This window comes from Schistocerca cancellata, chromosome 5 (assembly GCF_023864275.1).
Source record: "Schistocerca cancellata isolate TAMUIC-IGC-003103 chromosome 5, iqSchCanc2.1, whole genome shotgun sequence".
Lineage (NCBI taxonomy): Eukaryota > Metazoa > Arthropoda > Insecta > Orthoptera > Acrididae > Schistocerca > Schistocerca cancellata.
Genome location: NC_064630.1, coordinates 326,698,528 through 326,716,822, shown reverse-complemented (window position 1 = coordinate 326,716,822; position 18,295 = coordinate 326,698,528). Strand labels below are relative to the sequence as shown.

The window sequence follows — 18,295 nt, the reverse complement described above, 5'->3', positions numbered from 1 at the left end:
CACAGCCAAGACTTGGAATTGTTTCCTGTCCATACCATTTTCACAACTACAGTTTCCCCCTTTTCATCCCTGTTTGCATGTGTAATGAACAGTAAACAACTCAAATTTAGTCCTACTAACTTCCATTATATCGTTATAGTAGATCTTTAAAAAATTTAGTCTTTTGTTTTAAATCAGTTTTGTAGGCTCAATATAAAATGTACCAATGTTACTCATATTCTACATTACCAGTGGCAAGTTAACTTAAATTTATTTCTGCCTTTCTCTTTTTACCCACCCTCAACTCCTCAGGAAAGTATTTAAAATCGAACAGAGAAAGTATAGTGTTAGCATGACCTATAATATATAGGGCAACTCAAAATGAACATAGCAATTACAAATGTCTGTAACTATTTAATGCACAGTAATAAAATTATAAGAGTTACACAGTATGAAAACAAAAATGCATTTTTTAAATTTTATATATTTATTTTGCAAACTTTATGTGTAGACTGTATGATGATACCCATTGGTCACACAGGAAATATCTAAGAAATTTCAGCTATACATTCTGAGGCAAATATGGAGTTACCAGCATGTACACATTACAAATGTGTATTTTGAGTTCTGAAAGTGGTTTTAGCAAAGGCGACACATACATGTCTTTAACTCAACCCCATAACCAGAAATCCACAAGTGTGAGGAATGCAGATGTATATAGCCAAGAGCATAACGCAGTGTTAATACATCTAATACAGCCAATCCAAAGGGTCAAAGATTTTGATTTAAAAATATGCTTGTTTATGATTTGCTATGCTTGCACAATGATGAAAATTTTGTACTTTCTTTTATATTGTCTGTAATTCTTATTGAGGTATGCTATGCATTAAATAGATTTAGACAATTGTAATCACTATATTCCTTTTTTGCTTTTATTGTATTTTGTTTAGTGTAGAATTGAATACTAATATCACTGTTTCCTAAGTTTACAGGTTTACTATCACATCTTTCTTAGCCTTTGCAATTTTCCTGCTTCAACAGTACGCGTCAACACATCATTCTCATGTAAACACATTGGTCAGTCATTTTTGCTGCTGAATAATTATCTTGTGTCTGCCACGTATTATATTATAAAAATTAAAATAATTTTAACATCAAAATTCATGAGAATATGAAATTTATGCTGAAGACTGAGTACCAACCTGATCTGTAATGGCTGCAACAGCTGAAGGACTCTGCTCATTGCTGCAAGAAAATATTTTTATTAACACTCCATAATAAAAGTAAATTGATCTGCTAAATTTAAATTCTAGTGTTATAATGCTTGAAAAGCTGTAACTGCACACACTTGTTTTAAGAAGTTAACCACAGGAAGTGAAATCAACACACAATGATAGCAATTTTATTCTTTACCACTACGCACCTCATTTTTGTCGCAGATGGAGAATGTTGCACAAATAGCACTTTACTACTAAAATTATTGCGGATTTTATCTACAACCCCATTATGATCACCGGAATCATGTTTCTTCTTCTGAGAAGTGTCATTCGCACTGGAAACAAATTCAACATGAAATGTTGAAGAGTCTGTAAGATCTCTCTTATCTGTGTTGACACCACAGCTACAGAAAGAATGAACTAATGAATACTTGTGTGATGTGTGTTCTGGCATCCTGGTATGTAAAGTAGTCTCAGTATTAACCCCACAGCTGTGCTTTGGGACAACATGGCTGCAACAGTTACACCAAAAACTATTAGCTGCACAATATGGTGTACTCAACACATATTTCTTGTGTTGTTCAATGTTTTTACAATTATGGCACAAATTATCCATTTGACACACACATGGGCAAGATCCATTCTGAGCAGATTTGTACTGGTTACTGTCTGTTTTCGAACAGCCCACAGTACCATGTGGTCTTTTGTTAACTGAGGTACATCTACGTTGTATATTTTTGTATGACGTTGAAGAATCATCAAAAGTTTTCACATCTTTCCCTACATCCTTATGTTTACAGCCAGAATAAACTGCAGTAGACGACATACTAGTACTGGGTGAGTACACGAAAGATGGTATGTCGCTATTCTGGATATCATTTACATCCATTTTCTGTTTCAAGTTACCCATCTTTATATCCATGAAATCTCCAAGTTTTAGGTGAGGTACAGTATGTTCTGAAATGTTATTCTCTTGCAACATTATGGAACTGTCACAGTGTTTCAAATGGGACTCATTCTCTATATCCAATGCACTTTTATCCCAACAATAACAAGGTTCAACCCGAAGAGGCTTAATTTCACAATAAGTTCCAGGCAGTGTCTTTGTTCCAGTTTTCTTGGTTGTAGTGTTTGTAGGCATTCTATGAGAACTAATTTTCATAATGTTTCCAAAGTGACTTTTTGCTTCATTGTCGACAATGGACTTGTTCATAATCAGTCGTAGGTCTGGTTCACTTCGAAAGAATTGTTTGTAACTTAAACCAATGTTGGTGATTAAATTTTTTGAGAATGATCGGTTGGTAAGCAAGTTTTTACCATTTGGAGAATCCTTTCTGTGTTCTGTAAAGGCAAATGGAATCTGATGAGAAACAGGTTTAGGAAGTTTCATTTCTTCCAGACAAGTAAATTCAGTATCATAATGTTTTTTTGTCTTTGAGTTTCCTCTTTTTACTTTTCTTGTAGAATCATTTTTAGAAGTTTCTTTAATACTGTTACAGCAGTTATTTGGCAATGTGTCATAACAACTAGGCTCTATTTGTTCTGGTGGTGGTAAGGATTCCTGCCACTGCTTTACCTGCAATGAGGATTAATGATAATTGGTCAGTACACAGGTTTTGAATTTACATACAATACAATTAAATTCTATTACACAAACATGAAAAATACAAAATAATCTTTTGGCATTTTTCACCAGGTGCCACAATTTCCAACTACCGCAGATCTATTATTTATGGGGTGTGTCCAAAATGACAACAAACTCCTGAACTCTTATGTCAAATTATTGTAACAAGGAAAAATTTATCATTAGACAAAGTGTGTGTGTTACAAAGCGTAGTTCAACCACCCTGTGAAGCACAAAATATATAAATCTGTAAAAACTGCGTATGACAAACTGGAGAAAAATAATGGTTGTACAGCAAATATCACCCACTCAAACATCAATATGTAATACTAAGTAAATAAAACAAACCACTGAAGTGGGTAAATGTCTCCTATTGATGTACTGGTATTAAAACAATAAGAATTGTGTTTGCTTAAGACAGAACCATTTTTTTATGTCGTATACTAGGAAGCAAAACTGGACAAAAAGAGAACTTCAGCCACAAGATTATTATCATAGCTATGGTGGTGATGATGAAGCCCTATACTCCTCGACAGCGTAAGGGACGATGCGGGAGATCTGCACTGCTGTACTAGGCAAGGTTTTAGTGGAGGTGGTTTGCCATTGCCTTCCTACTATCATAGCTATACATTACAGTAAATAATACAACACAGCTGCATTCTATGTAGGCTATTTATGCTGCCCACACAAAACTTAGCTAGCACATTTTCACTGGAGATATAACTTAGCAGTGTTGTGTAGTGTCATGTGATGACAAGACTGTTTTAGCATGATCGAATCAATACCCTAGAAGAAGAAACCTTTCCATGGGACACCACCTTATCGAAGGTACCTTCAGTGCCAGGCGGGAGGGTTTGCGTGCTCCGATGAAGTCAAGAGTTGTGTCGGAGGTAGCATAGGCACTGGCAGGCTCACCCAAATGGGAGTGGTCTTGACAAAGCAGCCAAACAAAGTGCGTCCCACAACATAGGGCACTATAGGTGTAGTGAAGGAGTAAACCTCATACAAATCCTGGTCCTCCAAGTTGGGGGTTGGGCAAGCGGCTAACACCACCCTCCTGTAAAAAAGTTCTTGTTCAGAAACCTCAGAGTAAAGAAGCCGTACAGATTTATAGACGACGATATGACACTGTTAAAGGCAAATGAAAACATGATGTATTTATTGGAACCTGGAATGTACAATCACTGTATAGGGCAGGGGCCCTGAGGTTCAGTGCTATATGAACTCGATAAAACCAAGGCAGGCATAACTGCCCTACAGGAAACACGATGGACTGAAGATGGAGTGCTTGATATGGGAGGCTGGATAATTTTCAACCATGGTTCAGAGAGCCACCATGAATGTGGTACAGGGTTCACAGTAAGATAAAAATTTAAACACCTAGTGAGTGGATTCACTGGAATAACATTTAGGATTTTACATATGAGATTGAATATCCGATTCTCAAACTACTCATTGATCAATGTACATGCACCCACAGAAGTATCAGATGACCAGGATAAAGACACCTTCTTTGAGAATCTCGAGATAACTTATGACAGATGTCCTGTGTATAACACTAAAATAATCATTGGAGACCTTAATGCACAGACAGGTAAAGAAGAACATTACCTTCCAGCAATAAGAAAGCACAGCCTCCATGAATACACAAATGACAATGGCCACAGAGTCATTCAGTTTGCGCTGTCACGTAACATGGCTGTAGGTAGCACTATGTTCCCACACAAAAGGGTTCATAAAGCAACATGGTGTAGCCCTGATCAGCGTACCTTCAACCAAATTGATCAAGTAATTATTGATGGCAGGCATTCCTCAAACTTACTAGATGTACAAACTCACAGAGGAGTTAATGTAGATTCAGACCACTACCTTGTAATTGCGAAACTAAGAGCTCGAATATCCAATACAAGAAAAGTCAAAGGAACACTTCAAAGTAAGTATATGATATCGAAGTTAAAAAATGAAGACATCTCAAACATACTCTGAGAAGGTTGCTGAGAATCTTGCATTATACACCGCAAGTGTAAGTGATAACCTGGATCAGGAATGGAACAATTGCAGGGATGCAGTCATTAAAGCAGCAGAAGACCTGCCAGGGAAAGAAGGAAAACAACCGAGGAATTCCTGGTTTGATGAAAAGTGTAAGAGAATAAGTCGGGAGAAAAATCTGGCATACAGGAAAATGCTTGATAAATTATCAAGATAAAAGGAAAGAGAAGAAACTGCATCAGAGAAAGAAAAGGGAATGGGAAAGAAAGCAGATTGAAGAACTGGAGACAATTGTACAAATACATGATGATAGAAAATTTTATCAGAAAATTAATAGTGAGAGAAGAGCATTTAAACCGCACATCAACCTGTGTATAAGTAGAAGATATCCCAGTTGCTCCAGAAGATGATGCCATAGTACCTCCCCCTTCCCAAGGAGAAGTGAACAAAGCATTTTCCCGACTGAAGAACAATAAAGCACCAGGGACTGACTACATAACATTTGAACTATTGAAAGCTGGAGGAGTTGAGCTAAATTGTGGGATCTACAAGACTGTGTGCCTCATCTGGGAAAAGGAAGAGTTACCGGAAGAATAGAATGTAGGGATAACGTATCTGGTGCATAAGAAAGGAGATCTATTTGAAAGCAGCAACTACAGACGCATAACACTTTTAAATATTATATATATAAAGTACTATCAAATATCCTGTTTAACAGACTTTCCACCTAAAACAGAAGATATTATTGGAAGCTATCAATGCGGATTCAGACCAGGAAAGTCAACTGTAAACTAGGTATTTACTCTCCGACAAATAGTAGAAAAGACCAATGAATTCAATTTTGGTGTGCACCATCTTTTCACTGACTTTAGATCTGCATATGAGACAATAAACCAGGCCAAACTTTATGAGGCAATGTGGGAATTATGAGTGCCTGGAAAATTGGTGCATTTAATAGAGGTCACCCTAAAGTATCCCCAGTGTACCGTGCGAGTGCAGTCAAGGCTACTACCTCAGTTTCCCACTCAAACTGGGCTAAGGCAAGGAGATGGGCTTCCCTGCCTACTTTTATACCTGGTGTTTGAAAAAGTGGTACGCAAATCAGGTATTCAGGCAAGAGGAACTATCTACTATAAGTCTGTACAATTACTGGGATATACAGATGACTTTAATTTAACTAGCAGAACACTTACAGATCTAAAAAGTGCATTTTCAGCTCTAAAACTGAGTGAAGAGAAGATGGGCCTGAGAATTAATGAAGGAAAGACGAAATATATGTATAATGGCACTAACCAAACCTTTCAGCCCACAACAACCCTTGATGGAATGACATTTGAGCGAGTGGTACGCTTCTGAAATTATGCCTCGCATAAGTGCTTCTAACCAATGCTACTTTGGAATGTTGTGACATTTTAAATCCAAGCTTATATCATGAGGGACTAAGTGCCAACTTTATGAAACACTGATACACCCAGTACTTACTTATGGCTCAGAAACATGGATAATTACGAAGCAGGGTGAAAACAAACTGGGATCACATGAAAGAAATACATTGAGGAGGATTTTTGGACCTGTATATGAAAATGGGACCTAGAGAAGGTGAAGGAATGACGAACTTCATGACTGCTATGAGGATGATGATATGGTGAAGTTCATAAAGCTAGTAGACTGAGATGGGCTGGACATGTAATGCAACTTGATGAGACAGGTCCAGCAAGGAAAGCCTGCTGCAGTGCACCTGGAGGAAGAAGAGCAAGAGGATGACCTAGGTTGAGATGAAGCGACGAGGTTGGAGAGGACGCTGCCAGAGTCGTTTGCTGTAACTGGAGGTCCACAGCGAAGTCCAGAGAGGAATGGCAGAAAATTACTGAGGAGGCCAAGTCCCATTCCGGGATATAATGCCAATGGAAGAAGAAGAAGATTTTTTTATGAAGTATTGTGTCAAATTAATAGAGATTCTAATAAAGCCTTACAATAAGTTGTAGTCAGCCCATAGAGAGAGGTGTGAGTTGGACACGGTGTTAAGGCACACATTAACTGTTCAAAGGCAGTTTTTCTATGTAAGATAAGCTGAAACTTGGGTACCCAAGTGTAGTAACACTGTTCACGTTACGTCGCACTTCACTTAGCGTAGACCGGGACTGTGTCCTAGGCATGCCCGATGTGGACTGACTGCGCACGGCCTGTCCTGCCGGAGTTGTTGTTGTTGTTCTTGTTGTTACACCGGCAGAGGTCGCGTCCAAATTCTCGCGTGCCCTCTGGTGGACGGGACTCTACTGGCGGCGACTACCGTTCGTGACGCGCCGTGCCAATGTGCGCCTCCCGCGATCTTTCTGGTGGCTACTACACCAAGTGTGTTAAGAGAATGTGTAGTTTCATGTTCAAAACTTGTAAGTTACCTGCTCATTTGATTTTGATGAAAATCTCAAAGTGTACCAGTTTGATGCAAAATTTGTGCCACCACTGTCAGATGAGCAGCATAAAATGAGTTACTTTGGATCCATTGCCGTATGTCTTATGAATACAGCCACAGTCATCACAAGTCACATGTTTTGTGGCAGTGATGTTTTTCAACTTTAATACATCCCTCAATGACAAACTACACAAATAAGTTTTATTTAGGTATAATGTGCAGTTTGGCAGAAGACAGTAGGAAAAATGCAACCATATTAAAAAATATTCCTGAATGATGTTATCACAATAATGCTGTTGCACATTCAGTATTGTTATTTTATAATTTTTTGTCCTAATCCCTATCCGTTGGACTTTGCACAGGCACAGTTCCTTAACATCCTCATTTGAATAACCATCATAAGAAAATACTCTGAGACAACAGAAAAAAAATAAGCACAAATTCTTACACCAAATATGCACCATTACACAGGACATAAAACTAGTTGGGAACTGTGTGCAGACCCTGCAGGACACTACCATGTAAAGAGGAAAATGATCGCATTATAAGTCAGTGAAGTTACATGAATGAAGTTCAGTTTCCTAAACACACTTCACGTATGACAATGTTTACAATTTACTATCTACAGTGAGAAGACTTGTATATCATACCTTTAAAATTGAGTTCTCTGAGGAACTTGCTTTGTGTTCCTCACTATCAGAAAAATCTTTTGAGAAAAATGACTTCGTTTCCCTCAATCGGTCAGAAACAACACTGCAGATGTTTGCAATTGTCTCTTGGTCACCACTCCTGACTATATTCTTAGTCTCTCCCAAAGACAAGTTATGTGGGATGTGAGAGTTCAGCAAAATATCTTCAGAAGAAAGATTTTCGTCTTCTCTTCTCATGACACAGTCTTCTGTACAGTTTACTGACGCTTTGTCCTCCATGTTTTCAAGTTCTGTAACACTTTCTCTCAAACTCAATTGTTGGAATTCTGCTGAGGATTCTGGCTTGCTGAAACTATGATTGGGAGTACTAATGGCCAAAAATGGCAAAGCTATGTCCTCCTGCAGTCTTCTATTTACTGCAAGGAAATCTGATGACGTCTTAAGTTCAGGTGTGAAATTGGCATCATTACTAAGGTTTCTGAGAAAGTTCTCTTGGCCATTTGGTCTCATGTTGGCAGCAGAAGGCAGACTACTACTGCCTGAAAGAAATGAACGTTGGAAGAGATTTCGCCTCAAATGTAAATTACGATCATGAAAACCAGCTCTTTCAGAATATGACTGATTTACTAAAGAGCTTTTGCTATGTTCATTGTTCCATATACTGAAATCATCTTGTGTTCTATGGGATCTTATTTCTTCAACAGATGAATCAATTACCTTAAATCTTAACCTGTCAATTCTATTTTCTGCATCTGCATACTTCATTAACAATGCATCATAGTTTTCTTGTATTTGTGATATTATGTTATTTTTATCATTTAGTTCTTCTTGCAATTTGCAAATGATGTGCCGTAAATCCTCTTCAGGTTCCTGCTGAATAGAACTATGGAAAGATTTCCCATCTTCCCTCTTGCTGCAAGAGATTTCTATATTTTTCTTTCTTTCTGATTCAGTTTTCTTTATCTGACTAATGTATTCTCTTACTTTGCTCTGAACATGATCATATGGTTTGACACCACTCCCCAGACTAAGACAACTCAGCGAGCGTGGCAAGCCAGAATCTTTAGACTTCTGAACTGATGAAATTGTTGTAGATGACTGGCATGGGTTATGTATTAAATATGTGAATTCAGGTTCATTTTTTTGGGAATAAAAAGGCAGAGTTGATAAATCTTGAACTGATGACCAGTTTCGTTTCAGATATCTAAATGTTTCAGCACGAGTTTTTCCACCATTTCTTTGTTCAGCTGATATTTGTGAACAGTTTTCTAGAAGATCTGGAGTATTGACAGAGTGTTTCCTTTGTCTACTTGGAGATGCACAAATGTGCGAGCCCTCTCCACTTTGCAAAATGTTTGAATTGGTTGCATTGCCATTTAAACTATTCTGTGAAGATTTTATTGGTTCCTCCAATATAACAGTAAACGAATCTAAGGAAGTTTCTACATCCTTAAGAGAAATTCCATGGCCGTCCAGACTTCGTAATTCCACCATATTTTGTAGATCTGTTGGAGAATGATCAGCATTGTGATTTCCCATATCAGAAAAAAGATTACTTGAATAGGAACCAGATGAAGTTAGACTTATGAGGTTAGGCTTGACATTCTCTAGTAACTGTTCATCCACTGATGAGCTGGTTTCACCAGAGTTTGAGAACTCTGGTTTTTCATTAGACAACAACATTTCTCAATAATGTTATGCAAAAGCATTCAGCAACAATCACATCTTTGTGTGAAGATGTTCTGGAGCTCTAGTCCAAGCAGCCTACAAAAGAAAAGCTTATATTAATCAAAACAATTAATGTAACAGATCTGTAACTAGCAGAAAAGTTCATATAAAGAGAAAACAAGGAAATTGTTAAAGAATGTCAAAACCTAAAACAGAATAAAAAACTGAAGTTGACAAACACAGGCAGAGAAAAGTCTATATACGTTTTTAAAACACATTACTAATGCTATGCACCTAACTCAAACATATTCTAATCTTCTCCATCTAACCTCTGCTCAACAATAATTTCTTAATGCCATTTGTTTACATATAAAATTCTTGAGTAACATGAGTTGGAATAATGAGTGTGAATAAGAAAGAAAAGCAAAGGTTGAGGGGGATAACTTATGGTGCAATTACAATACCAAAATGGAAACAAATAAAGCAGAAAAATCAAGAAACACATGTTCATGTCAAAAGGGTGTAAGATGAGATTAAGTTCATCACTGATTACAGCAACTTTCAGGATAATAAGGCATTGAAGATATCTTAACATAAGTAAATTAAAATGTTCATATTCTTCTGGCTAAAGCTATAGTGAAACTGGGATCGGGATGTAAAAATGTTGTAGACATTAAATCTCAGACGAAATTAATGCAAGAAAATGACTATCATCTGTATAATGGGTTCAAACGATGTGGCAAAAAATGAAGCTGAGGTTTGCGTGAAAACGCTACAGAATTTTTTACAAGCTAATAAATGCAGAAACACAGTAGTTGCTACACTTCCTCATAGGCATGATCTGATTTATAGTTCGTGTGTAAACAAAGAAATTCGGAAAACAAACATTAAAATAAGGAAACTGTGTTCTCAATACACTAAGTGCGATGTACTGGATATAAGTAAGCTGCATGGAAATCTGCACACGAAGCATGGAATGCATTTGAACTATGAAGGGAAAAGATTTGTTTGTGATTGTGTTAGTGAAATAATCAAAGAAAGACTTGTAAGGGATAGAACAATTTATCAGCTTCCTGAACATCCTTTCAACAGCGAGGAAAACAAAATAAACAAGAAAGAAGAACGAAAATACAACACTGCTGACGTTCCTAATTTAAACTAGAGGTATGTGATGCTGTAAATATGATTCCCAATTACCAAATCGTGAATACGCCCGAACTAAAAATTTATCACCATAATGTGCAATCCCTCCGTAATAAGATCGAAGAAATGAATGTTCTATTAACACATGAACTTAATGATATCTCAGTGTTATGCATTTCTGAGCACTGGCTTAACCCAGAATTAATCCAGAATACGAAAATAAACAAATTTGTCTTGGCAGCTTACTACTGCAGGAAAAACAGCAAGCAGGGTGGGGTAGCAATTTACACAAAGGATAATGTAGATTTTATTACACTACCTGACTTAACTAGAGCAAATGTCGAAAAGGATTATGAAATTGCAGCTATAAAAATTACTCAGTTCAACCTGGTTATTGCTACAGTTTACCGATCACTGTCCGGGAATTTTGAACTTTTCTTAAACAAAATGGAATCATTGCTAAATAAAGTAAATAAAATGGATTGTGAATTGATAATCTGTGGTGACTTCAATATTGACTTCCTCACGAATAGTGGAAATAGGGAGACCATTTTGAACCTTGCAATGTACTACAATTTAAAGGCTGAAGTAAAAGCAGCTACCTGAGTATCAGAAACTTGTCAAACAGCTCTTGATCAGTGTCTAGTAAAGAAGAGTTTACACAACACCTCACTAAAAATTTTCAATGCAGGTTTTAGTGATCATCTTGCTCAAATATTAAGCATAAAAGTACAAGGCAGTATTATTAACAACATGTCTTTCAGAACAGCATATCGAAGCTATAATCAGCATAATGTGAACTACTTCAACAACTTATTACAGAAAGAAAAATGGCTAGGAGTGTACAAAATGAATGATATAAATGAAAAATTCAACACTTTCATTGATACATTAACCCATTTCTTTGAACTTGCATTCCCACTGAAAACGTTAACCATACGGGGAAACTCTAGAACAAACAGCTGGATCACCAAGGGAATAAGGGTTTCATGCCAGAAGAAAAGACTACTTCATGAAATATGTAACTCAAAAAATTCCTCACCTGTAGTACGCACATACTATAAAAAATACTCCAAAATATTAAGAAAAGTAACAAAAGCAGCAAAAATTATGCATAATGATGAAATCATTTATAATTCAGCTAATAAATCAAAGGCTATGTGGAGTGTTATAAAAAAAGAATGTGGAGAATACAGACAACCTTGGAAAAATATAACACTATCACATAAAAATAAAAAAGTAACAAACCCCTTAGAAGAAGCCAACGCATTTAACAACTTTTTCACAAGTGTTGCTGAAAATATGTTACAATCAAACTTTAAGAGCATCCAGGCAAATGAATATAAAATAAGTGCATGTAGAGGATCAATGTACATCAGTTCTGTTTCACAAAATGAAGTAGCTAAAGCAATAAAAGGACTAAAAAATTCCAAATCGGCAGGTATTGATGGTATACCTGAAACAATGTTAAAGAAGAGTGCATCAAGCCTAATTGAAGTACTCACACATTTATGCGACTGCTCACTTCAGGCAGGCACTTTCCCTGATGTGTTAAAAACATCAAAAGTTATTCCTGTATATAAAAAAGGGGATAAAGACAATGTAAATAACTACAGACCCATCACAATTTCCTCCTGCATCTCTAAAGTACTGGAAAAAGTTATGTATGAGAAACTTATGAAATTTATAAATAAAAACAGTATCCTATGTAATGAACAACATGGATTCAGAAATAAGAGGTCAACGACAACTGCTGTCTATGAGAGCATCAATTCCATCCTAAACCTGATGGACAGAAAACAGTAGGAGTCTTTATTGACTTGTCAAAAGCTTTTGACATGGTGGACCATAAAATTCTGCTATCAAAGCTAGGAAGATATGGTATTCGCGGTCTGTCCAACAAGTGGATCAGTTCCTTCCTGACAAATCGTATGCAGGCAGTGGGCATCAAGCACACAAATATTGAACTAAAAACTGTATCTAATCACTTATCTGACTATAAACAAATAAAATGTGGTGTACCCCAAGGATCCGTATTGGGACCCCTTCTTTTTCTTCTGTACATAAATGATCTAAGCTTAAATATTGATGCACACAAAACAATCATATTTGCAGATGACACCACGATTCTACTAAAAGGAGACGATGATGAACAGTTACAGCAGACAGTACACACGGTCACGAAACAACTTAGCAGCTGGACACAGAGTAATCAGCTTGTAATAAACAGTAAGAAAACCGTTGCTCTAAAATTCCACAATGTTCCTAACAAGGACATGTTTATCCCATCAGTCTCTATCAATGACGAACCAGTTGGTAACAGTACTGAAACCAAATTCTTAGAATTTTGGCTGCAGAGTAACATCAGATGGAATAAGCATATTGAATATCTCAATGCAGAGCTGAGCAAAACATGTTATCTTCTTTGTTCATTAAAATCATGCTGTAGTGAGAAAACAGTATTGAATGCATATCATGCGTACTTTCATTCTCGTCTTAGATATGGGGTCACCTTCTGGGGAAACTCTAAAATAGCTAATAGCACTTTTAAACTACAAAAAAGGGCCATTAGAACCTTGTTTGGGTGCAAGCCTAGAGACTCTTGTAAACCCCTGTTTAAGAAATCTGGTATTCCCCATTACTGTGTGTATACATTATGGAAACCCTTTTGTTCTTTAAATTAAATGTAATAGGCAAGGACCAGAGACTACAAAAAAAAACTGTGATATACAAGAGCACTTTAACAGACATAACAGAAACTTACATATGACTCAAATCAGCACAGCACTGTGCCAAAAAGGTACTTTTCACATGGGAGTTAAGCTTTATAACAAACTTCCTGAAAACATAAAAGCTATCACTGAGGTCAATACATTTGGAAAATCTCTCTAGTCATATTTACAGCATCACTGCTTTTACACCATTGAAGAATATTTAAATTTATCAAATGTGTTATATAAATACTTACGTGTAAAGTGTATTATTGTAAATGCCTGAAGATGGCCTTGTAAGCCGAAAACTGGTTAGCAATAAAAATAATACTGTAGAACAAAAGCAAACTGGTGCTTTTCATTTATTATTATTATTGTAAGCTTAACTATGTATGCCTTGAAATTACTTTCAGCCTGTATATTTATAACTTGACTTGTCCAATGTCTTATGCATAAGCTGCTATGTAGACAACAGGACCAATAAAATACAATCTACAATCAATCTACAGGCTCAGAAAAATTATTGATTGTGGTGGACAGGCTGTTATGGCACAGATCAGCCATCTTACATACACAAAACTAATAAATGCTAATAAAACTTAAAATAACAACTGGATGGACAGCAAAACTGGAAGAAGTTCAATATAGCAAAGTGAATAAAGTTTGTGCATCTAGGAAAAACAAACAGCAGAAAGAGTATATAAGGATATAGGCATACTGATAAAGTTTTGAATAAAAGCAACGAAGGTTTATTTCCCCCAACAAAGCCTCCGTTGAAAGCTATACAATTAACCCAGCCACATTCCAATTTTTCACTCAATCAGAGAAGCTGGCTAGTCAATCTGTGGAAGATGATTAATTTTGTGGTGAACACCTGTTCACTTAACAAAACTTCATCTCACAAAGAGAAATCTTAAAAGCTAGGAAACAAAAAGGTATCACAGAGCTAAACCAGGAACACAAAGTGAAGGAGGACAAATTAATATCCTGGCATATTTATTTTTTGCCACTGCATTAGCTGCAGTGTCATCTGGAAAACAGGCAAAACAAGTACTTTCTTGTAAGTCACTGTTGCTAATTTTGCAATCAAAGCTTGTTTCGAACAATCCACTAATAAAACACAATAAGGAGCATTTATGGTTCTTGTCTTGGTCCAAGAAATCTACAGGATGTCCCAGGAGGAATGGTCAATATTCAGGAATATGACAGGAATGATCATTTGAAACAAAAGAAGTCCAGTCAACGTGGGCACTAAATTGCATATCTTAAAAGCTACAATCTTTCCGACTGTAAAACAAATCTCTCCTACTACAAGCTCTTTGTTTTTCATATTTTGAGAGATGGTAGTACGGACCAAAACAAGAAAAAGTTTATAGTAAATAAGGGCTCTAAAGACAATGCAGATCTTAGAGCTGTAAGCGTTTCTTTAGTAGAAGAGGATTATTTCGCAGTAGATAAGACTAGGTGTTCATAGCTCTTAAAGTATATATTTTACAGCCCAGCGACTAATGAAATTCAAATATCAAAAGTCATTGATGTGAGCGGCAGCTAACTGATTATTTTGATTCATCAGAGTTAATGGTAGTCCAAATCACTGACGTCTCAAGAGAGAGTTAAGTATACTGATCGTAACGATCCCCCCAAGTGTTCAGTATACCTTTTCTTAATACTCAATGGGCAGAAAAAAATGTCCTTTCACCTCAATGCTGAAGCATGAGCATGTACAACAGTGAAGCTACAGTCATGCCTGGACTGCACCCAATGTTATACAAGAAACAGCTGTCTGCACTGCTCTCAGCTGTGTGTGTGGCAAACATGGACACTGGCAGCTATGTGGCACCAAGCTGCATACTGGCTCAAGTAACAGCACAGCACAGTGAAGGCATGTCTCTCCATGCAGTTACATCAGCTGTGCAAAGTATAGCAAGCACCACTAGAGCTGACATTGGCTCTCACCATTTTGGGCCTGTCAGCTAAGTTCCAGTCAGAAAATGGAGCTGCAATGTCACTGATAAATGAAGAGACATACTGGCAGCTCAGCTTGACTCATCACTGCTGCAAAGGGCTCAGCAGCAGGTCATGTCTTATCGCCAATGGGCAGTTCCTATCTATGGAAAATTGTCACTTACAGCTAAGTACAATAAATGTCAAATGTGTACTAAAATTCATAGTTTTAGACTTTCCTAACATTCTTACCATTTTCAACTCGCACACTATTACACCATTTGGTTCAAAAATAGTAGACCATTTCAACTTAGAATCTGAAACAGTGCCATGTAGCAATATTGATTCTCTCTCTGCTACATAGAATGAGATTTTCGAAGCAGTCCTTTGTTGTGTACAAAACTTTACTGCTCACATGTCTAAGACACCTTTGAAAGTACCAAAATTTTAAAGAGCTTGCTCTCTGCTACTTGCAGTTAGAAATGCTGTTTAGGTTGGACTCATAAATCTCTAGGAACCAGATGCTGTTTCCCCATATTAGTTACTAAATTGGTGGAAACAATGGTTGTCACTAAAAAGTCTAATGAGACTATAAACGTATGTGACAATTTTAAAGCAATTATCAACATTCAATCACACATTTATCTCTATTCTATACTGTGTCAAAAGGATATATTAAAAAAAATTAGTTGGAAACCAATATTATTCAAAAATTGATTTAAAAATGCATATCTGCAACCTCTGTAAGATAGTGAATCAAAACATTTACTGCTCTTAAATACATCATTTAATACATTCCAGTACAATCACTTACCTTTTGGGGCTGCTAACGCCCCAGTCCTATTTCAGAAATACTTGGAGCAATTGATTTGTGGAGGTCTGCAGTGCACCAATTACTTACACAATGACATGTAATGGGGGTGACACAAGCAAAACACCTTAGGAACCTTTAATCTCCTCCTCACAAAGCTCTTGAAAAATGGCTTATGTTGTCAGTTACACAACTGCAGCTTTTTTGCCCTCAGTGTTAAATATTTCAGCAGCAAAGATATCACACCCACACATGGTGTCAACATGATAATTAACTTCAAACAACTTTAGTCAGCTTATACTGCAAGCAGCACAAACCACACACTCGTTGAATCAGGTTGGGAGGGGGGGGGGGGGGGGGGCTATCAAATTTAAGTGACTGGCAGCATGTCAGCAGACTTTTCAATGCATTAAAGATTGTCTGAAATTAGCATAATGCCTGATATCGTATATGGTGGGCTCATGGTTGATGCTTGCATTGGATGTATCACAATATGGGATTGAGGTGCTTCAGTCACATAAAATGTCAGATGGATCCAAAAAAGCGATTACCTAAGGCTCTAAAACATCGATAGCAGTGTCTGGACAGTCGGAGGTGGGGGAAGGGGAAGAGAAGTGCTTTAGCAATAATTTACAGTTTGAAGAAGTCTCCTGACCAGAGTGGTTATTACTATACTCTCCCTACTTGAGCCAGTGTAGATAAGAAACTATTTATCGTGCAGGTACCCAACTTATAAATGATGGTGTTCAGACTGTGTGCTGCAGGATTTGCATTGTTGGTAGTGTTAGTGTCTTGACTTGCCATTACGCAGCAGTACTGATACAGCAACATAGCGTTGAAACACAAGCACCTGCACCAGCTAAGCTACACTTCCCTGTTCCTGGCAGAAAACTGCATAAATATGGCTGTTGTAATCCTTACATGCAAATTAAAGGGGAGGGATTTAGTATCCCTGTCTTCAGCAAGCATAGGAGATGCTGCAAGTCACTAACACGAGTCCTCCTGCTTTGATGCAGAGGACGAGGCCAGTGCAGCACATGTCCACTAACATGGATATAAGCCTGCAATCCGAGAGCCTTGGCACTTGTTCGCTACCACAAGTAGTGCTTAGCCTATCACCCTATCACTACACCTACAACAATGCTGCTCTGTTTTTGGACTGAATGGTTTACACTGGTGATATATGCTCAGTGCACAGCTAACAATGACTTTGGTCTGTGTGGTTTACACTTCCGTTATCAGGAGTGGACGGAAAGCACTCCACTTGACAAAAATGTATTCCCACTTTTTGATGAACTAATGGAAGCCTTTACACATGATTTTGATGGGTGCTCGATGTAGGGAGTGTGCTGGTTCCAGATCAAAGTCATAAAAAGAAGAAAAGGTGGCATTTGCTTCATCATCTGTGACCATATCAAAACTGATTAACCCAGAAATAAATGTTCCTGAAGATAAGTGCAGAGTCCACATGAACTACACCCAATTCTGTTCTGGTCAGAAATCACTTCAAACGAAAATGATTAACAACGGTAGTAACTACTACTTTTTTCCTGTGTTGTAAGCCACAGATTAAATTCAACACTTAAAATTCTGCTATTCTATAACAATTTCAAATTCATTACAAGAATTATGCCTACCAACACTGGTGTGATCTAAAAAAGTTTATCACTCTTTCCTGGATATTTACCCGATTTAATAATCTGACATAAGCAATAAATATAATTCAAGAATAGAAACTATTTGTTTATTTCAGAAACAATGCATTTTGAAGACAGTCCTGTATGAATGGGGATGCTGATAATGGGGAAAACTGGAACAGAGAAACTAGAATAATTTGAAATGTGGTGGTACAGATGAAGACTTCAAAGGAAGTTATTAGATAAAGTAATGAGAAGAAAAAGAAAAGGCAGATATGTGGGTCATGTGGTAATCATCTGTCACTGACTAAATTATCAGTGGAACTGCTGTAGCGAGAGGAATAGGGATACACAACTACTGGAAGTAAAGCACATTATTATGGGATGAAAAGAGCAGCACATGCAATTTTGCAAGTTATAATAATAAGAAAAAACATAATAGTAAAGTGGAAAATCATAGAAGTGTAACAGGAATTTAGACCTTTAATTTGCTAATAATGAGTATGTGA

At 37.0% G+C, this 18,295-nt stretch overlaps 1 protein-coding gene across 2 annotated transcripts in view; it reads right to left on the bottom strand.

Moving 5' to 3' along the window:
* LOC126187778 (uncharacterized) overlaps positions 1–18,295 on the bottom strand; it is a 45,303-nt gene that overhangs the window by 17,419 nt on the left and 9,589 nt on the right. For both annotated transcript variants that reach the window (XM_049929047.1, XM_049929048.1), the window contains exons 2-4: positions 7,873–9,636; positions 1,403–2,772; positions 1,182–1,224 (exon numbers count right to left, since the gene is read on the bottom strand). In XM_049929047.1, coding sequence (XP_049785004.1) covers positions 1,182–1,224; positions 1,403–2,772; positions 7,873–9,555 — 3,096 coding nt within the window. In that variant the 5' untranslated portion in view covers positions 9,556–9,636. The remainder of the gene's footprint in view (positions 1–1,181; positions 1,225–1,402; positions 2,773–7,872; positions 9,637–18,295) is intronic.